Source organism: Centropristis striata, chromosome 11, assembly GCF_030273125.1.
Source record: "Centropristis striata isolate RG_2023a ecotype Rhode Island chromosome 11, C.striata_1.0, whole genome shotgun sequence".
Classification (NCBI taxonomy): domain Eukaryota; kingdom Metazoa; phylum Chordata; class Actinopteri; order Perciformes; family Serranidae; genus Centropristis; species Centropristis striata.
The window spans coordinates 29,425,895-29,448,235 of NC_081527.1; the positions used below are offsets into that span (position 1 = coordinate 29,425,895).

At 39.2% G+C, this 22,341-nt stretch overlaps 2 protein-coding genes across 5 annotated transcripts in view; both read left to right on the top strand.

The window, feature by feature from the left end:
* The window catches only part of LOC131980131 (integrin beta-1-like), a 30,405-nt gene extending 17,561 nt beyond the window's left edge, over positions 1-12,844 (top strand). For both annotated transcript variants that reach the window (XM_059344315.1, XM_059344314.1), the window contains exons 4-16: positions 1,894-2,110; positions 3,081-3,251; positions 3,698-3,936; positions 4,041-4,196; positions 4,390-4,485; positions 4,594-4,683; positions 5,022-5,162; positions 5,556-5,758; positions 6,109-6,347; positions 6,432-6,654; positions 6,772-7,004; positions 7,588-7,754; positions 10,766-12,844. In XM_059344315.1, coding sequence (XP_059200298.1) covers positions 1,894-2,110; positions 3,081-3,251; positions 3,698-3,936; positions 4,041-4,196; positions 4,390-4,485; positions 4,594-4,683; positions 5,022-5,162; positions 5,556-5,758; positions 6,109-6,347; positions 6,432-6,654; positions 6,772-7,004; positions 7,588-7,754; positions 10,766-10,831 — 2,241 coding nt within the window. In that variant the 3' untranslated portion in view covers positions 10,832-12,844. The remainder of the gene's footprint in view (positions 1-1,893; positions 2,111-3,080; positions 3,252-3,697; positions 3,937-4,040; positions 4,197-4,389; positions 4,486-4,593; positions 4,684-5,021; positions 5,163-5,555; positions 5,759-6,108; positions 6,348-6,431; positions 6,655-6,771; positions 7,005-7,587; positions 7,755-10,765) is intronic.
* A 1,372-nt stretch (positions 12,845-14,216) lies between these two features.
* Positions 14,217-22,341, top strand: part of LOC131980971 (enhancer of polycomb homolog 1-like) — a 37,481-nt gene continuing 29,356 nt past the window's right edge. Inside the window, exons 1-2 of one of the 3 annotated variants that reach the window (XM_059345269.1) lie at positions 14,217-14,537; positions 18,833-18,922. Coding sequence is in view for 1 of the 3 variants with exons in the window: in XM_059345268.1 (XP_059201251.1) it covers positions 20,782-20,934 (153 nt within the window). In the remaining 2 variants the exon portion in view is untranslated. Of the gene's footprint in view, positions 14,538-18,621; positions 18,923-20,505; positions 20,935-22,341 lie in introns of those variants that run through there. The other 2 variants (XM_059345270.1, XM_059345268.1) reach the window with 2 other exon arrangements.

Genomic DNA, 22,341 nt, shown 5'->3' on the forward strand with positions numbered 1-22,341 from the left:
TGCTAACTATTATCTGAAGGTAGAGATTGGCCAATTCCATTTTTCTTTCTTTCTCAGAAGGATAACTGACAGCATACGCCAAAGTTTACAGTGGTAAAAATGTGGGTCCCTCAAGAAAAAGTTTGGGAATCACTGCTATAGACTATAAAAAGTTCATTATAAAACTATAAACCTAAAACTATATATTAATTTCTTGAAGCAAAACTATTTATGAATCAATATGTGTGTTCTACTATATTAATGTCAGCCTGTCCCACACCTACTGACTATACATTACATTACATCATTATTTATTTAAATGTGTTTCCTGCTTGTTCCCCAAAGGTCTGAGGAACACTTTAAATTCGTCACTAGTCGTGTTCTAGGAATAAAGTTAACAGTTGACATCAAGTTGATCGGCACAAATATCGTCTATCTGAGACTGATTGGCCGGTCAAAACTAAAACTGCTCCCAAAGGAGAAAATCTTTGACAAAATTACCCAACCCAGACTGATTTGTTATTCACTGTTTGGCAGACATTGAGACATCGCTGCATTCCTGATGAATCTTGCCTGTCAGGTTGCTGACTGATATTCACCCCTGAGCTATTGAAATCACGACGTAACTCCAATTTTTAGGACAGCCATGTTTGGTTGATGAATGAGAAATATCTGTAGCCCCAAAGTACATTTGGTTTAATCTTGTCATAGCGAGAAAAAGCCATTTGTTGTTTGAAATCGTACCAAAAATAACAAAGGTTTCTCATCACTAAAGAACAAAGTCTTACACAAGCTCCAAAAAAGTCTTTGTTGCCTTTCAGTCTAATTCCACTGCATCTAGATGAATGATGTGTATGCTGCCCACTACTGAGAACATTATGTATGTTAGTTCACTTGTGATTTAGATATTTTCTCTCAATACATCATGTCCTGTGTTCACCCCACTAGCTCAATATTCTTCAGAACAATAGGTGTTTTGTGCTTCTGTGGTTTAAGATATTTCGAATAAATTTTATCTGATGTGTACGGCGAAATGCAAGGGAGAAAAAAAGTTCTCTGTTGGTCATGTGGTTTTGAAAGAATTAGGTCAAAGCACTATTTTTGTTTTGACTGAGTTCATTGTCTCAAGTTCTCCTCTGCTATGCTTTGTGGGATATCATGTGCATCTAATCTATATTCTTAGCCAGGCCTCCCAGTCATCTGTTTCTCCTTGTCTCCTTCTGTCCAAGAACAATGGCCAAAAAAAAACAAAAACTAAAAAGGATCCATTCCATTCCAATGGAGTCATTGGTTTAAAATACATGTCAGAGATTCTGGAAATTGTAACTGCAGCTGCCATACTCCAGATGTTCTTATGTTTATGTGTTGAAATAACACAGAAGTAGAACAAACTGTTACTTCTGGCATCATGTTCAGTTTTTATTTCTTAGAAAATCTTCTCTGAATAAGTATATGAATATTTTAATTTTTTTTATCTAATATCCTGTTGTTCCTGTAACATTTTTTCAGTAGTGCTGTGTGAATGTGCCGATTGTAAACATGTTTTTTCACGCCAGTCCCAGCGAGACAAATTCTTGTACATTTACGGGACCTTGCCAGATGTTTCTACTCATACAACACCTATGAGAATGACCATATTTTTCTGCTTTGAAAGTTTGTATTCACTCTGAAACTGTACTCACACTCCAACACTCAGTTACCTGCGTGCACAGCTTAATATCTTTGTATGGCTCATTTCAAACATCTGTTAACCTCTTTAGGTGAGGCCTGATACTTGGAAGAACATCTTGTTATCTGTTATGTCACACATCTGTCAGTGTCTTTCAGCTCATTGAAGAAGTAGTTTAGGAAACTAGTTCACTTTGTAGTACCAATTTACAATTATTATCACAAAAACCCTGTGCTTTTTTGCAGAATTTCCTTGATGTGGGTGAGTCAAAGTCAGCTCGCTGTGATGATCTGGAGTCCCTGAAGAAGAGAAACTGTGAGAAAATTGAGAATCCACGCGGGAAAATCGATGTCGACAAAAACAAGCCTGTCACCAACCGAAAGAAGGACGTGGCTGAGAAGCTGAAGCCAGAACAGATCACTCAGATCCAGCCCCAGAAACTCACTCTGACACTCAGATCCGGTAAAGATTCAACTTCTCTAGCCAAACCATTGAATGTGTGGCCAGAGCAGGAGAAAAGTCCTGCTGTCACTCTAGTCAGGGGTTTAGTAAAATTAATACAATTTTGTTGATAGAAATGCTCTTGATGTTATTGGGTCAACAATTCTTTACCGTTTCCCCTGTTGATTCCTAATTGATTTTGTACAGCCTTTTCATTAGGTTTTTACTTGATGAGAGAAAAAATCTACTGAGCATGCCTTTGTGGCGCTAATATTATTCCAACCACCTATTTACTGTCTGCAAAGGACATGCTTCTTGGTTAGGAGTCAGTGTCGCATGTATATAGAGTTTCTGATACATTGCATCATCTTGCAATTACAAGCAGCGCTGTTGTCATTTTTTCCATAAAATGAAGCCGCGGTTTGGACCGTTCCTTCCTCTCCATCATCACTCCTTTTTGTTGTTAGTTTCCAGCATCATAGATTCCTAAGTTTGATGTCATTGTTTTGCATTCCACAACTGTAAGTAAGACATACTGGTTTTGGAAAAAAGCAATTGATGAGAATGGGTTATAAATTGACCCATCAGAATCATATGCCTCCAAGCTTAACTGGAAGCGGTTCTTGATTCCCATTCCTAATTGAACTTATATTTTGGTTATTTATGGTGTATGATATCAGAGCAAACTGTCAACTTGTCGTCAAACTGTCGTAATTTCTGTGTGTAATTTGTTTAGGAAAACACCCCAAATCATAGTAGAATATAGACGAAGAAGAGGATTTCTTGCTGTAATGGAAGAGAAAATGCCAAATCTTCCTTTCCTTCATACAATATTTTATGTTTCATACAATGTTTATTATATCTACCTGTGACAGATTCTGTTGTCTATTTCAGTCTGGCTGTTATTGTAGTTTCAGTAAATGTTGAGGTTAAAATCAAATGTGATGTCTTTGTTGTTAACTAAGCACATTACTCGTTTCTTTTCCTTAAGGTGAGCCCCAGACTTTTGAGCTGAAATTCAAGCGTGCGGAGGACTACCCCATCGACCTGTACTACCTTATGGACCTGTCCTTCTCCATGAAAGATGATTTGGAAAACGTGAAGAACCTCGGCACTGCCCTCATGACAGAGATGCAGGAGATTACTTCAGATTTCAGAATTGGTAAGAAAAACTCCCAATAAAAGGATAATGACCAACAGAAATATTGTAGTGTGTTTTTTATTATTATTATTATTATTATTATTATTATTATTATTATTATTATTATTATTATTAATAATAATAATTCAAACAACATAAATCACCAATGGACAAACACAGTAAAAAAAAAAAAAAAAAAAGAACAACAACAACAAAATCACAAAACCAACCTAAATAAATAAATAAAACAACAATAGTAAATAGGAACTTTAACACATTAAATAACATTAAAGCTAAACTAGACACAAACAAACATCACACATAATTTCCACATAAAACATACAGTAAGTATATCAGTAAACGTAATAACCTAAGAGAAAATAATGAAGGGTTAAGTTAAATGCCAGCCAAAAATTGTAGTGTTACAAATATTTTTACAACCCTGAGTTAAATACTTTCATTTTCAGGTTTCGGCTCATTCGTGGAGAAGACGGTCATGCCTTACATCAGCACCACGCCGGCCAGGCTCATCAACCCCTGCACAGGGAACCAGAACTGCACCAGCCCCTTCAGCTATAAGAATGTCCTGAAGCTGACAAACAAGGGAGACGAGTTCAATAAGTTGGTCAGTCAGCAGCAGATCTCAGGAAACCTGGACTCCCCGGAGGGCGGCTTCGATGCCATCATGCAGGTGGCGGTCTGTGAGGTACGAAGGAGCCTGCTTCTAGTCTCAGCAATCATCTAGTCAGTCGTGTCTTGTAAATGTGTCAAATATTAATGAGGAGCCTTTCTCTGTCTTTGTCTTTCCAGGACCAGATCGGCTGGAGGAACGTGACTCGCCTGCTGGTGTTTTCCACCGATGCTGGTTTCCACTTCGCTGGAGACGGCAAACTGGGCGGCATCGTCCTGCCCAATGACGGGAAGTGTCACCTGGAGAACGACATGTACACCATGAGCCACTACTATGTGAGAATTAGTCATTTACTTAATATGCGTATTGTATCCAGAGGGAGTTGACTGAGCATGTGTGCTTTAACAGACTGTTCCAATGTACTATTGATGTTAAGAGTTGTTTCTTTACACACCCACATTCATCCACACAGTCTGGGATTTAAAATGGTAATTTTATTCATATTTCTGTGTGTGAATCCTTTGATAGGACTACCCCTCCATCGCCCATTTGGTTCAGAAACTGAGCGACCACAACATCCAGACCATCTTTGCCGTCACAGAGGAATTCCAGCCTGTTTACAAGGTAATTTTTAAAAAATGTTCTGTTCATTGTATTGTCGTTTAATTCAGCAATAATATACAGAACATTTCTTCACTGTGTTCTTCCCTTCGACCCTTGTGTCTCTTTCAGGAGCTGAAAAACCTCATTCCCAAATCAGCTGTTGGCACGCTGTCCTCCAACTCCAGCAACGTCATCAAACTCATTATTGATGCCTACAACGTGAGTTAAACTACAGCGTCTTTACATCATGTCTGACTGTCCCTGGCATTAAGGGATACCTCGGGATTCTGCATTTCCCAACCAACATCATTGCACTACTTTTTGTGCTGTCTGTCTGCTACAAATCTTTGCACTTAAATCAGCAATTCAACACAAACAATAGTGTGTTTGAGAATTGATACAGTATCACATAGTGGATCTTTAATTTTTTTACACCCCTACTCCTTAACTTTTGTATTAATGAGGACCGGCACTGTAAACTCTTGTATGCAAAGATGTTTGTTGACCTATGTCACTAGATCCTGTAGTGATTGTGTGATCCCTCTTGTTTTGGGCAGTCTTTGTCATCTGAGGTCATTCTGGAAAACGGCAGGCTGCCAGAGGGAGTTTCCATCACCTACAAGTCCATCTGTAAGAACGGCGTGATGGCAACAGGGGAGAACGGCAGGAAGTGCTCCAACATCTCCATTGGAGACGAGGTAGATATGATCCTTTCTGTTGTCATTTGACTAAAAAAGAAAGAGAGACATTTAGATTCTCAAACATTTTAACTGATGCTGATATATTTCCCACTGTGCTATCTGGGTTCCCCAACACAATACAAGTGTTGCAAGTGCTTGAATCCTGGCAGCAGGAACTGTTACTTTACTGCATGACTGTCCTGGCTCTTGGCTGTGAAGCTGGAAAACAACTATGTCTTTACTAGCGTCCTCTACTGGTTTAGGCAATTAGTTCTTAATTGAGAGACAAAGAGGAAATAACACAAGTCACTTCAAAATAAAGAGAAAATGAGAAACGCATCAGATAATCTGTCTGAGAGGCATCCTCCTTAATAGATTTAATGACCCTATAAACTCTCCTCTGGCTTCCAGGTGTTTTTCAACATTTCCATTGAATCCCAGAAGTGTCCATCACATGGCAAAAAGGAGGTCATTAAAATTAAACCGCTGGGCTTCACCGAGGAGGTGGAGGTCGTCCTGAACTTTATCTGCGACTGTCCGTGCGCCACAGAAGGAGAGCCAAATAGCGAGCAGTGCCACGAGGGCAACGGGACCTTCGAGTGCGGAGCCTGCAAGTAAGTATTCAGCCAAAAAACATTCACTAGATCCAATGCTGCTGAACTGTGTACCACAGAGCCTTTAAAGGTCTTTCGGTTTTCAGTTTCGCCCCAAAGCTGTGCATCTTTAACCAAAAAAGGGAACTTCTTATGAAACAGGTGAAAAGCTAGTTGGGCTTCTGTCGGACATGGTTCAATACATTTTTTTATTTATCAACTCAAATTATAACACACTCAGGTACACACCAGTGTAATGCAGTTGAAATACTTTCCCAAACATATATAGTATACTTTTTCCCATATTCTGTATTTAATTATCCTCAGCTCAGAGTGTTCAACAATGGTTAACCTCCTTTTTCCTGCATCAGGTGTAATGATGGGCGTATTGGGCGTCTTTGCGAGTGCAGCAAAGACGAAGTGCGGACAGAGGACCTGGATGCCAACTGCCGAAAAGACAACGGTACGGACATCTGCAGCAACAACGGTGACTGCATCTGCGGCACCTGCGAGTGCAAGAAGCGCGAGAATCCTGCAGAGATCTACAGCGGCAAGTTCTGTGAGTGCGACAACTTCAACTGTGACCGCTCCAACAACAAGCTCTGCGGAGGTGAGGGTTACAGAAATGGAATTATTTGAAACTGACACCTGTCTTGTTGTAACTCTGCGGTAACCCTTTCCTGCGCTTTACCAGGACACGGCCGCTGTGAGTGCAGGAAGTGCATCTGTGATGCCAACTACACCGGCAGCGCCTGTGACTGCTCCCTGGAGAAATCCACCTGTCTCGCCAAGAACGGGCAGATCTGTAACGGCCGCGGTACTTGTGAATGTGGAGTCTGCAAATGCATCGACCCTAAATTCCAGGGTCAAACCTGCGAGATCTGTCCCACCTGCCCCGGCGTCTGCACCGAGCACAAGTAAGTCTCAAGGTTACAAAGTGAGGTTCCTCTGCCTTTTACCAAATCATGCTGGGACTCTAATGAATAGGAAACAACAGACAAGAGTGGCTCAACCCTCCGTCTGTGCCTTTACAGGGATTGTGTTCAGTGCCGAGCTTTTGATGCTGGTGAGAAGAAAGAAACCTGCAAGCAGGACTGCAGCTATTTCCAGCTGATCACAGTGAAGGATCGCGAAAAGCTGCCTCAGCCCACAGACCAGAGCTTCCCACTGACCCACTGCAAGGAGCGAGACGCCAACGACTGCTGGTTCTACTACACCTACGCCATCAGGAACGGCACCAAGGAGGTCTACGTGATGGATATGCTGGGTATGGTTGGACTGCTACGTTTTGCATCAATATAAAAAAATAAAAACCAGACAATGTCATCATTCTGTGATATGGTGAACATTATGCTATTTGCTTGATTGCATGATTCATTTATTTATTGCATCTTCTCTGTAATACCAGTTATAAAAAAAAACATTTTCTTTCCATCCCTGAAATGGTTCAAGAATATTCTCCTGTCATGGGCTATACTTTCTAAAGACTGAAAACAGAATCAAGAAGAGGTGCAGAAGTCTATTTTTCCTCTTAGGCCACATGAATTACAACAAGCTGAAAGGCTATCATGGGATTTTTGCCCAACGGCTAACCCCCCCCCCAACCCTGCCTCCCTCAGCTTTAAATCTTTGACATTACAAATTTAGTTTTGGTTTAGCCAAGAAAGCATCAGGGTTGTATTTGGCCATTCTATTTTATGGAAATAGTTTGTCTTCCAATGTTGTAAACAACTGAAAACAAGCGATATAAAATACATCAGTCAAAGAAAAAAAAATATACGTTGAAATGTGGGTTTTCTTATTATTTTTAGAATCTTCAGTAATGTTTCTGTGCCTTTTTGCTGTTTCAGAGTGTCCAGCAGGACCTGACATCATCCCCATCGTGGCAGGTGTGGTAGCGGGCATCGTGCTGATCGGCCTTGCCCTGCTGCTCATCTGGAAGCTGCTCATGATCATCCACGACCGCAGAGAGTTCGCCAAGTTTGAGAAGGAGAAGATGAACGCCAAGTGGGACACGGTGAGTCAGTCACACCTGAGCACCTGCTGCAATCAGTCGAGGGAACTTCACTTTTTATTGAAATCACAATCAGCTGAAGCAGCAACTTTTTACTTTGGGAAATAAAAGTATGGCTTTCCTTAACTATGAATAACTTCTAGGCTTTCAGGCTCTTATACTGTAAGTAAAATCATCAAACTCAAAGAAAATTGAGCACCACAACAGAGGTTAATCGAGAGCGTTTATGGATTTAAGGGAGATGTCCATTCTGTCGTCAAATGTAAAGTAAGTGGCAAGAAAATATGTGGACACAGAAAAAAGAGATTTAAACGCAATAAAAGGTAGGCTGGTAAGGCTGCATGGCCCCCACTCTGTCCTTGATCCACCTCAGCTTTGTGCAGTTTTGTTTAGTCTGTATATGCAGAGGGAGCGGCCTTCCCCTCTGCTGACAGTGCTGCCTCTCACTGTCCACATGCTACAACTGCATGACCATAAAAGGCAATAAAGCAGAGAAAGAGGAGGACTGCTGGCTGATCATTGATGGAAAGCTCCACGACTGTGTGCTGGTCACAGCAGCAGAGTATTTGGCCTGATGAGAGGTAACAGATGCTCATCACAGGCAGCGTTTGTGGGAAATTAACTTTAAATGTAACTTTATTAAGTAGAAGAAAGTTTGAAACATACAAAGTTACTTTCTATGAAGAAGTAACTTACTTGATCCTTAAAAGTTCAAGCAGTTTGAGGGCGTTTTTATATATATATTATTTTACTCACTGTGGCCTTGTTTTTCTCTGTAATATACAAGTCCTGCAGCTCTGTGGAAACAGCACAATCATGGTTGGAAGTAGGGAAGTGAGGAGGAAAATGGGGGGTCCACATGCTTTATATACTTAACCATTTACCTTTTTGCAACCACTCCTGTCCTCTCCTCTCTGCTCTGTGTAAACAACCTACAGTTCAGTCCAAGTTTTACTGAATGTTTTGTCACCTTTGAAATCTTACGGTTTCTGGCTGTGATTAATGGTGACATTTTGATGATTTTCTTTTTTAAAAGAAGACATGACTTTAAAACCAGCCAGTGGGTTGTAAGTGGTTCAGATTAATAAACATGCCAAGCCATAAAAAATTAAGGTATTCTTTTCCCACAGATATGCTGTGGGTTTTTGGGTTGTTCTTTTTGTACTAACAGAAGTGGAATAAAATTAAAATAAATGTCAAAATATCCTGAAATGTTGAGAAACAACTTACTACTACAGCAGATAAAGGTTCACTCATACGTACAAACATATCATTAATAGCATGTTAGAGGTGGAAAAAGGAAATGCCCTATAGTATAAAAACTTAAATAATGGTTCTGACTTTTTGTACCGTACATTTTCTTTAACACTTTCTGTCCTTTTCAGCTTTTCAGACCTTTTCCTGCTTCTTTTCATTTCTTCTTCTTGTTTGTCCCTTTCATCTTTTCCCTCTCCGTGTTAGCAAGGGAACCCCATTTACAAGAGTCCTATTAACCAGTTCCAGAATCCCAGATATGGGAATAAAGGCGCTTCTCTTTAGGTCAAAGTTCGTATCCCCTGTTGGCCTTGTGTATTTGCATGTACTTTCTCTGTGCAGAGTGCACTTTTAGACCTTGACTGACTTTATGTCCGGCTGCAGTGAAGTGAAAGGTTCGGTGTGATGTGAAAGTAGCATGTTTACCCACAGGTGTTACATGTTTGCTACTAAAGTCTGTGTGATGTTTTTTCCTTTTAACCAGCTTAACCAAATGTGTTGTGCAGCAAAGAAATCCACTTAGCTGTCCCTCCCAGGGGTCAGGTGCAGTTCATTTGAATATTATGTGACGATTGTAGCAGTTAAGGATCAGAACAGACAGAGTTGACTGTCAAGTGTCAGACTGCCACTCAGTCGGACTTAAACTGCTAAAACCACAAATACAGTGTCAAACAGCTGTTTATACATCATGTTTGACCAGGTGGTGAGAAAGACAAACCATGTGGCCACATGCCCACTGTTGGCTTTTTTTGTGTGCTATGATACTGTCAAACTTAATCTTAAAATGCTGAGGTCAGTGTTCTTTATGACACCACAGAAATTATGCTTTGGCTCATTTGTCACAGTCCAACATTAAATCTTTCTTTCCAAGGCCTTTTTATTAAACTGTTAATCAATCAGGAATAAAACAATTAAACAGTACAGAGACTAAATCCTTTTGTTTTTACAAAAGAACACACACCCTTTTGACAACCCATCCAACTACCCAGATGAAAACAAACACAAATGACCAAAGGTGAATCATGGAAGAAGTTTCTAAATTACAGACAAATAACCTTTAAATTATAGACACTAACTACACAAACTAAAGTACTGGTATATATGTATATATCTGCACATGTGCCAGAAAATCAAAATCCAGTAAATTAGAATAAAAAATGAAAATAAAAAACCCAGAAAAAATAGAAATACAAAATCCACAAATTAATAAATAGGATACTCTGACATGACTGTAGTAGGTCAAAATTAACTTTTTAGTCTATCTGCCAATGGCTGTTAAGCTGAAAAAACTACAACCCATAAAACTGCACAAGATACAATGTCAGGTAAATACTGCAGCTTATTGCTGTCATAAAAGAGCTGATCACTCCTGACCCACTCTATAGTGCTCTTAATTTATTCTCTCAGGTTTATTTTTTTCACCCATTGTGCCATTGCAATGTTATCGCACAGCTTGGATAAAAGGAGTGCAACTGTAATAGGTGGACAGAGAGTCAATGGAAGATTTGTGAATTATTGATGATCAAACATTTCCTGCTGCCACCTGTGCAGAATGATGTAAAGCAAAACATGGTTAAGCAACTTCTGTTCAGTGATGAGATCTAGGCCTATTTCAGCAATTTATTTTATCCGCCAACATAGATTTTTACACATTCTGCAAGTGGCAGTTTCTGACCCTGCATGCTGTGTTTTGTTGATATTATTACTAAGTGTAAGTTTTGAACTGTTGTGCTCACTCGTCCTGTTCTTTTGTTTCTCAGGGTGAGAATCCGATCTACAAAAGTGCCGTAACAACTGTCGTCAATCCAAAGTACGAGGGCAAATGATGGAGCTCTGCCTCCCCTGTGACAACACTGTATGGAAAAAAATATGGGCTGGGGTGAAGGGAGGGGTGGGTTTTATAATGCTCTCACTGTTTGTATGTTGTTTTGTTTGTTTGTTTGTTTGTTTGTTTGTTTGTTTGTTGTAGACACCAAATGATAGCAATGCATTTTGCCACTATTTCAGTTTGTTTTACTAACGTGTTTTTCATTTCTATGCATCATCTGAAACGTGTACAGTCTGTATAAATGTGGGGCTTTGTTTTTTTGTTTTTTTTTATCTTTTTGTGCCTCTGCGGAACCTGAAAGAATGTGCAGAACTGAGTTGTAGTTTTTTCCGCCTAAGGACTGGCAAGGTAACAAAAACCTGGCTGTGCCTTTTTTCTTAAGAAACATAAAGCCATCAGTGTTTTTGTTGAGGGTTGAATTGGATGTTGATAATGGGCAGCAAATGAAGAGTTCCTTTCCAAATAATGAAACAATAGGGGCTTTCGGACCAGAGGAACTTTATCATAGCTCTAAGAACTACTTTTAATTATGCCTGCACTCAAGATCTAGAAATGATTGTAGTTCTTCGAACGCCATTTTCTTTTTTCTGTGGCCCAATTTAGCTCTCATCTGCATCACGAAATGAGTTATTCTTCAAAAGTAGAGTCCCCAGTATAGAACATCCTTTTTTAGGGACTTTTAAGCTCCTATTTCAGAGTTGTTACTCTACCAGCACAAGAGGAACCTAGAGTGGTGTTAGTGCGCGTCTAATGCAGCATCTGCAGCCGCAATTTTAAACCATGAGCGAACTAGCCAGCAGCTGAAGGACTAAAATTTAACAAGTTTATGCTTCATCCACACACTCATAGCAAATTGCTATTGAGAAATCAGTGACGACTTTGTTGGGCTCATTTTCTGTGGCCATGGTTAAATGAAAGCATGGCAGAATTGATTGCTAATCCCACCGTGCTTTCATGCAACCCAAGATACAGAAATTGAGCCCAAGAAAGCCATCACTGCAGTCCCTCCGCCTCTGACTTTCATCTCTAGAGCTGCAGTCTGCCAGCACTGGGGAGTGAACAGGAAAGAAGAACCTTAAAGGTATGTGGGGAAGCTCTCAAATGAGCAGTTCCTCTTTGGAGTCCTCAGAACAGTTTGGGCCGAAAACACCTAAAGTTGACTGGGTGGCAGTCTTATCAGTTTATAAACACAGGTGAGCAAAGGTCTCACGATTGATTAGTCGTCAGAGCTAAGTTCTTACTGTGTCTCTAATCATTCTGACTGAGTAGGTGTCACTCCTTTTAAATGCCTCTTTGGATTGAAACTCTTCAGATGTCGCGCCAGTTGGCCGCGTGTGGTAGCAATGAAATGTGTACAGTATGTTTTGGTCTCTGTGTTAAGCCATATATGTATTCACAGAACAGGACTGAAGGCATTAGTGTGTCTTTTCTTAATGACTTAATCCACCTGAACAATCAATTGTAATGTTATCTTTTTGTCTAGGAGAGATGTTTTCTCGGGCTGCCTTTTAGATGACAGGACATCAGTGTACAGTAGTGTTACTGTTTGGCTCCAGGTTTTACATGCTTAATTAAAAGCCAACTCAGGTCCTTAATTCTTCACAGCAATGCCAAATACACGCAAACCTGCCTTATTTGCTAACGAAATTAGCTTTTATGAAATGTTTTATTTGTAGTGTATGAATTGGGGAAGGGTCCCACTCTTTTTTTTCCTTTTTATTTTTTATTTTTATGTGTAAGTAATTCCAACCGACTCTTTTGTGGTGCCTCGATCAAACATTTTTTACTGAAAAGAAATACGAGTGACGATAATGTCATTTAGTTTTAAAGATCAGTGGTAAGGGAATGTGAATCTCTGAATCTCTAGAGTTTTTGTAAAAGAAAAAAAGGTTACACCTGTCACCATTGTTTTTAAAGTGCCTTTTTTTTTTAATTTCAACACATTCACATTTGCAATTCTGTATTTCTGAAATTATTTATTGAATAAACATTAAAAAACAATTTACCCCTATATTGTTCAAATGTTATTGTGTGATTACTATTTTGTGATTTTTTGTCTTTATAGCCAACCTCACATTTTAAACTTACTAGAAAGCCTGTTAATATTACTCATCTGCCTTTGTCTCTTAACAAAACTCAGGATAAAGTAGGATTTGATTCAAGCCTTCTCCCTCCTGACAAATGGAAGCAAATGAGTCAACCAGATAAATTGTTGGAGTTGAGCTTTGCTAAATGTTCACAACTTTTTATATTTTTAAAGAGAATTGCATCAAACAAGAAAACATCGGAAAGCTCTTTGTTTGTTATTGATGTACAGCCACCAGAATAGTTTTTATCTTTCTTATACCAAACTTGGAGAAAATGTTTTTTTTAGCTCCATTGACTCATAGATTCATTGACTCGTATTGTGTTTTAATTCAAATCAAACAGGTTTTCATATACAAAGAAAATTGTATTGGTGCAAAAGAACATAGTATAATATAGATATATATAGATTAAGGAAACAAATACTTTGAGTCAAAAAACAACAGCATAAATAGAAATTAATTAAGAATAGAAAAGGTCAACAAGCAAAACATTTTGATGCTGATACTTTTGTACTTTTACTTAAGTTTTGAAAACAGGACTTTTACTTGTAATGGTGTAATTTTAATAGTGGGTATTTGTACTTTTACTGAAGTAAGGGATCTGAATACTTTTTTCACTTCTGCAGATATGGAGTTAAATATGTAAGATAAGATATTCCTTTATTAGTCCCACAACAGGGACATTTTCTGTGTTACAGCAGCAACGAGTGTATAGCAAAAATAGAAGCATCAATAAAATAACAATAAATATTAACAAGCAATATTAACAAATAACAATTTAAGATAGAAAAAATATAAAGTTAGGAACAATGTATACAATATAGACATACTCATTAGCTGAAAATTGCAGAATAACACAGAAAAATATTTATATTTCACAGTGGAATGATAGTATATTTGATTGGAGTGTTGAAGGTATTGATATTTTACAGTTTGTAAAAATGATAGTACAGTTTTGGCATGTGTGGTCTAACGGGAGTAATACTGGTTGTTAATGTAAACAGACAACAATTTATATTAAATTATTAAATTAAATTAAATTATTATAATTGAATTATTTCTAACCTTCGAAACCTTGGCTAAAAACAATGTATAAATAGATGTGAAATTCTGACTGTAATTGATAAAAATAAAAAAACAGCTACGAGCTATATAGCCCAGACATTATCTTGACATTTTCGGCCAATCACGTTGCGTTCCATCCCCTGTGGAACGTGACGCCACAGGCCCAGCGCTCTCCACAGGTGATTGGTGGCTGCCGTCGACCAATCAGAGGCGGTGTTTTACAGCAAAGTTGTTAACCCCCAACAGTAGCACTTTGGTGTCCACCTCTCTAGTTTCAGCCTGCTTTGCATCGACAGGAAAACACAGACTTTTCGTCGACCGATAAACGCTGTTTGACGAGGTGGATATAAAGCGGACAGCGGCTCTTCCTGCCAGGATATCGTTTTATTAATTTATAAAAACTAACTAGAAGAACTAGCTGGGGCTAACGTTAATGTCCTGTCTCTTGCTAGCTGCGTCGTGTTGCCTGGCGTTTTTTTTAAACTTCTGACTTGCAGAAATGTTCTCCATCTGTGTTTAAAAAAACCCGTTGTGTGCCGAATGATCGACTTGGTGAGTATTTCTCTTGTAATGTTTTTGTAACTTGAATCGATGGTCGCCAGAAAGGCCCATCGTGAATAGTGTTTTCTGGCATCAGATGATTTCATACACGCAATCAAATTCCTGGCTGGTCAGCTGGATGCAATTCAGCACTAAAAAACCTCAAGTTCCTCATCACTTTGCCGGCTCTCGAAGCGAGGAGGCTGTGATGTCGATCGATTGAGCCGAAAGAAATGTTTTTTAATGTATAAAACATACATGTAGTTCACTAGTTGTTTCATTTATGGCAAAACTGGAAACCTGATCCAGCTGACAGGGGGAGAAAACATCAGCAGGGGGCGGAGGGGAAGAGGAAGAGGCGATGAGTGGCTTTTAAGGGTCATTTTGACATGATTTCACTTGAGGGTTTTCTCATCATCCTGGTTGGAAATGCAACATTGTTGGATCAGAGGCTTAGGGTGTGTGGCTAAACAGTGCCAGCAGTTCCTGTGGTCTGTCAGGGAACTGCTTGGCCCTGGCCTGCATGGGTCTGAATCCCTCATATCCCCCTGCATTATCTACTGTAACCCACATTAGATCCCCTCCTCAAACACCCACCTCTCCTTACATGGACTCCAAAAGGGGAGGGGGAGACTTTAGAAACTGATTTAGCCTCCATTTAAAGATGAAATTTGGAAGACCTGCACTCAGCCAGGGACTGAGCTGCCTAATGGTGACAAGCAGTGTTTTAGTTTATATTTCTTGATAAAAAGCTTGCTTAGAATACCAAATAGGTAGAGTTCACGACACCAAGTCAACCAGGTGAGCTGTAAATCCTAAAACTACACTTAAAAGGGTTTCCTGTGATTGTGCAAACTCTCTGGGTATTGTGGGACAAACCCCACCCACATGGGACATTTGTAGGCCAGCACAAAGTATGTGAGGTATGAGTGCACTGTTTGCTAGGTTTAAATGATTTATTAGTGTCTTTATGTGTTTTACTAAGCTTTAAGAAGCTTAGTTAAGGTCACACATTTATTTTTAAGACTGAACTATTTCACCCCAGCTTTTGTCATTTTTGCATTATCATACGACACAGAGGCCCTGACTTCACACTCCAATATTTTAAATAAACAATTCATCAGAGTTTTCAACGCATTCTTCTGTAAAACTGCTTAATATTGGTGTCACTAAATGGGAAAACAAACCTCTAAAATGATAATTTTCAAAAAGCAGGCATTCATTGTAGTGATGACATTATAGCCTGCATCTTTTATACAGAATTTAGCAAACCTATTGAATATGAGTGTTTTTAACACACAGGAACATGCACATATGTGCCTCCATCCAAATGTCAGCCATAAATACCCTCATGGAAATGGGGTAAACTGACAGAACAACAGACAGAACCAGGGAAATGTTTACATCACAATATAGCAAGAGACGACATCACAACGTTGCTGAATCTGTACCAAAGATGGACCACAATCAATCAATAACACAGACAAAATTATCATATCATAAATGTAACTAGTTAGTCCCAAATTAAAACGTATAATTCATTTTCAAAGACCAATTCCTCAAGTTTTATTTACATCAGCGCTCACGATCACAATGCTGCTAAAAGAAGCACGTAAATGCTAGCTATACAAAAGGTTGGGTTCCTTTGGAGACGGGTAACGGTTGAAAGTAAGAAAACATACAGTAAGTTGGTTCAGAGTCTCAGGTTACCTTTTCTGATACAAAGACCTCTATTGGCATTCAGAGGCAGTGCAGGAGCAACTTTAGCCAAAAGACAAACATACACGCAATGATCATTAATTTTGTTGTTGATTATCAACCAAAGTATTACACAATTATGATCTGCACATGATGCTAGAAGTGTTGAAGGGGAATCTTTGCTAGCCTAGCATTGCCAGACTAGTTTGCTAATGCACACTAGTCTGGAACTTCTCATTTAATTTTTGATTTACAAAGAGCATTGTCAGCGGACAGACAAAATGCCTCTGACTAGACCCACAACCAATCAAGGCAACAAAACATGACCACCAATCACACGGAGCAACGAAGCAAAGTAGCACTGAGTGGGTTCGCACCATTACCACTCCAGCCTATGCACACCATTTAAATGGCATCTCAACCAGCACACACGCTGGCTGCCCCGCCAACTCAGGCGGCTAAAGTGGGTGCAAACACAACTACAAATGAAATTAAGTTTATCTGCTTAATGAGTTTGATGGCAATCAGGACATTAACAACTGTGTCTATCATACAGCAAAGCGTCCAGTGGGTATTGCATGTTCTCTGTGGCGTTATCTCATCAACAATTAATGACACAATAAGCCTGATCTCTTTAACAGATCAATGTTTTTTTTTTAAGGTGAAGCCTCCTCCCACAGCCAAATGTTTTCTCCTCCATTTCAGAGTTATACTCCTCCATCGCCACTCGTCATCACTTCTGGCCAGATTGTATGCCCATTGTGCGAAAGGGAACACAAACACTGAGTGACAACTTCTATGGATCTGTTCATATTGAATCAGTGCTGCTTAGTCTCTAGAGGTGTGAATCACTAGAGGCCCCACGATACGATTTTATCCCGAAACTTGAGTCATGATACGATTTATTGAAATTTTAGGCATTTTGTGATGTGGTAAATATTGCGATACAATGCATTGCGATTTAACTGTAATACTCTGTTTACAAAACTAACTAAACCAAACTCAATCCAAAATTGTTTTGTCAAATATGGGAAAATTCTCAGTTCTGAATTGGGCGGCAGCCATGTATGTAAAGAGGAGACTTTTGGGAACTCAGAGAGGCTATTTTCATTGAGATAGCATGACTTCATAGGTCACGTGACGGCTTTGAAAATCACCATAAAACATAAAAAAAGTTTGCAGCGTTATTTCGACAACTTCTGGGCACGATATCCTGACGCACAAGGTGCCTATAGATTCCTTAGGTCTTGTGTTTCATATGAAACCAGTGTGTCCAGTATATTCCTAAAAGTGGAGTATACTGGACATCAAACGGTGGGCTGTTGGAACGCCAAATATCGATACTTAAATAAATAAATCGATATATCACCATGCAAAATATCGCGCTACTATGCTGTAATCAATTTTTTCCCTCACCTCTATTAGTTTGTCTTGGTATTGTCCCACGGGGCTACAGCAGCTGGAAATCAGTCTGATGTGAGTGACCAGACTCATCCACCAGAACAAATAAAACACAAGTTCATCAGAATAATCTGGGTTCCAGGCTTAAACACCGCCAATGTTCAACCGGCTCTGTGTCACTTGGTGCTGGCAGTGCAGATAGGGGACGTTACAGAGTCAGTTGACAATATTGTCACAGTTTTCCTTCAAGGAATCACCAAAATGTATTACAACTCATCCTGCAAAATTTTGTGGCAGTCCATTCAATTGCAATTTGATATGCGTCTATACGGATATTCACAATGTCCCAATTCGTATACGGCTGTGAACCTTTGCTGCATCAAATCCCCTTTTTCTCTTCACATTTAAATTCTGCCAGAACAAGTTTCTTAATAAGCATCATATTATTCTTTTTCTCCTCTTCTTTGGCGACATTTTGGACTGTAACGATCTTGTTTGGGTGATCGAAAAATGAAGGAGCAATGGTGAAAGTTTATGGGACGATGGCTTGCTGGTGGCTGCAAATGACTGCAACCAACTATTTTTCCCATTATCATTTATTCCTCCAATTATCTTCTAAATGAAACGTTTGATCTATACAAATGTCAGAAAATTGTAAAGAAAAGAAAAAGCCATATCCAAGGTAATGCCTTTTTAAATTAAAAACCTAAATATATTCAGTCTTTTCAGATATATAAATGAAGAAAGAAGCAAAATTAGATATTTGAGGCAAAAAAATTGCATTTTGTCAAAATGTGTTTGGTTATCAGAATGGAGCCAGTTATTTTTCTGTCGATCCACTAATGGTTGCAGCTCTTGTTGCAAACAAATTGTATCTGCTTATTGTAAATTCTCCATACACAAGTGTCCATTTAGCAATAGCCATAAACACAGCCAGGTGTGGTCATTGGGGGTTAGAGGCTGCACTGACAATCATAAACAGCTGGTGGACTAATGTTTCAACTGTGCTCCGCCCAGACAACCCTCTCCTAAACCTCTTTTTAATCAAGTTTAATTTATTTTTTAAATCTTACTTGCCACTTGTTCTTTATGTTTTCCTGTAGCTTAGTTGTCAAAGTGTCTTTATTTTTAAAGCTTTTTTTTGTTCATGTAGACTGTCCAAACGTGCAGACTTTTGCCTAAATGTTTTTGTATCAATTGGTTCTCAGGTCCTCATGATGCAGTCAGTGGATATAATAATGAAAAGTGAAGCCCTGTTCATCTGGGTGGATCCTGGCTAAACCCAATCTCACCAACAGGTAAGGTGCTTCTTTGATTGTAAGACATTTTTCTGACCTTGATAAACATTATAAATTAACATCCTAGAGGTCTTTGGCTCAGTCAAAGCAGTTGTGGATTCCCCAAAATTAATTCAGTCTGCTGGAGTCACTTAAACAGAATAATATACGTACACAAAGATCCGCAGAGTGTTTTGCATATAATTATTAAGCAAAGGGAGAATCCAGTTTGTCTGTGTATGAGAAAAACAGACCTGTTTGTGTCCTTAAAGTCAAACCTTTTGCCCATCAGACCAGAAGAGGGCGACATTGTTCAGGTGGTGAACATGTTGCCATGAAGAGTTTCACCTGGAATAAACATTTCTGTAAAGTGGGATGTTATATCTATCAGCAGAGATAGATAAGGTTCAGAGGGTTTGGTTGGCAGATAGTTGCTTCTGTGATTTTTAGGCGTTGGCCTGAAGTAGATGATGTGGAATTCATGACTCTTACTCCTGGTGAGGATTGTGCTCCTTCAGTTTTGCACTGAAGCGTAAAAACCAACTCCCATAAAATACTATTTCTGAGTAAAGTAGCATTTTACTAAAACTGGAAAGATTTGGGGAAAAAATCTTGGATGTTTGAGAATTTGTTTGAGGCTTTTTATTATTTACTGCTGTCATTTATGGTAATTTTACTGCTTTTTATATTTAATTTGATTTATTAAACCAAGCAACAGCCATTTTAATATCATTTTTATAATATCAACACACTACTAAAAGAAAAATGATACAAAATAATAAACTTGGATAGATGAGCTTTGATTTTGAAATTATTTGAAAAGTATGATTAATAAATGATTAATCTAATTCACAATTACTTTAGCAATGTCAAATATTGTGTCCCAGCTTCCCCCAACAGTGGTAATTAAATAAGCATTAAAAAATAAAATCGCACAAGAATCACAGCACATGAGAATCAAATAGATGAAATAGGGCAAGTAAAAATAAGGGGGATCAAAGATGGCATAAACAAAATGTAAAATAAACTTGGATATTTAATATTCAAATGACTGCACAGTAAAGTATACATTGGCAATACCACTTACCACCAAAATATGAAATAGTGTGTTAAAATATTGGGATAAAAATGTGAAAAAGTTGTGGGGAAAAGGAGGATATTTAATATATTTAAATAATAACTAAGCTTAAAGTCAAACTTTTTTTTTTTTTTTTTTTTACAAAATTGAGACATTAGTTATAACTTTTTGTTATAAACAAATTAATTTTCTTTATTTACAATTTTCCATTGTCGCGTATGGGAATTTTCATGTAATGATTTAATACAAGTAATTTGTTTCATTTTTTCCCGTTTCATTGGTTTATTTTGTATGTTATTTCGATGTTTTAATTCATATATTAACCCATTTTTAAAATAATTTATTTCATTTTTGCGATGTATATTTTGGCCGTGCCTAATGTTAATTTCAATAATTTATGTGTATGTGTGGAGAGGAGTTAGTTTGCAACAAAATGCCCCCTTCCCCCCACCCCCGCAACGCGCAAGCGCTCGGGATCGTGTGGGAATGGTCGGTCCGCGAACTGGGGGTTGGACCGCTCCGAGCGAAACAGAGCAAAAGAGTTTTAAATGTCCGCCATGTTGTCCATGGCGCACTGAACCAACGATAGGGAGCGGAGCGTCGGAAAAAAACAGTCCGAGAGAGAGCGACCAAGATCCGGGCCTTCCCCCGGCTCCGTTGGCGACGCCCTAAATACAAGCTACAACCATTCGAACGTTAGAATAGAGATAACCGCACAGAAACATCCATGAAAGCTCCACTCGGTACCGTTTTGAATATTAGGAGATCCGATAGATTTATATTGCATCTCGAATTGTGAAAAATGAGTAAATTGTCGTTTCGGGCACGGGCGCTGGACGCTTCCAAGCCTCTACCCGTCTTCCGTTGTGAGGATTTACCCGACCTACACGAATATGCATCAATTAACCGGGCCGTGCCGCAGATGCCTACGGGGATGGAGAAGGAAGAGGAATCGGTATGCTTTTAACTGTCCGAAAAAATGTGAAAATATGTGGTTTTATTTTTTTATTTCTGTGTGATCAGAGGCGTCCCTTTTTTTCTGCGCAAGCTTTCACAAAATGGCCGCCAATTTTCTGAGGAGAAACACGACGGAATTCTGTTGTAAACCGCTCTAACGAGCCGCCGCGGCGACTGTTTGGGCATCGACGGGGCACAATGTGTCATTATTGGGTAAAAATTCCCGGTTTGGCCGGCTTATTTGTGTGTGAGGTGATTTTCTGAGTACAAAGGAGTCATGTGACTTCAGCAATTCCGACATTTTGTCTCGTCTGTCGGGATGGGGCCTTGTGTTGGCGTAATTGCGAAGGACCAGGGCAAGGGGGAGCTGTGGTGGTTTCAGACTGTATGTGGCATCTGTGCTACTAGCAGACAGAAATGTCAACAGTGCTGCCATGCATTGAGGGGAAAACTCTGTGTGGGTCATCTTTTAACAGGATGTATTGCATGCGTTTGCCTGTCTTTGCTCTCATTATGCTTGTTGACATAATTTATTAGCCCTTTACTGCTTTAGTGCATGTTCTGCCTGTATGATATAGCCATTAGTGTTTGTTTTTGTATGAAGACTGGATTCTGTTGTCATTTTTACTGATTTTAATATAATGTAGCAATTGTTTTGATCAGCAAATACAACATTGCTGCTTCAGTCAGAAAGATATATTATTTTACGTTTATTTTCCGGAGCCTGTTGCTGTGTGAAGGTTTTTTGTGTATGTGACCGTAATAGCCTTGTCTCATTCCCAGTGTTGGTTTTCCAGATGAAAACACTGAATTGCATCCACAAGCTAGAATCTACAGTGCATGTGCATTTTCCTTTCAAATGACCTGCTATTGTGGCATATAATTGGCTATCATTTAGTGGAACCGTTATCGTATTATGAGTTTAAGAGTTTAAGACAACTGATGTTTTTCAGGTGTGTTTCAGGGATACACTAGCCGCAGAGGAAGGTAAATAAACAAAGTCTGCTTCCTGCTTGGTGCTGTGGTTGTTTTTAGGATGTAGGGGGTTGTTTATACTTCAGACGCACCCCGTGGGAAAAATTTTTCTCCACTATTCGTGTCATTTATTTGACAACTTCCCGAGACGTCAGCTTCTCCCACAGTGTTGTTTTGCAGCTGAGCCAGCATTCCTGGCAAATGTTTAAATATAAAGGGGGAAAGTAAATGGGGAATTTCACTCCAGACGTCCCTGATGGATGCTGTTATTATTCAGTAAGTTACAGCCAGTCTGCCTCCAGGCTCTTGGTGGTGGCTCGGTGTCAGGGGTTCAGTGTGTCAGATGGCACAGCAGGCTGGCAGACCAGCGGCACGTGGCGCTCAGGAGGAGATCAGGGCATGGAGAGGAGGAGGAGGAGGAGGGGGGCTG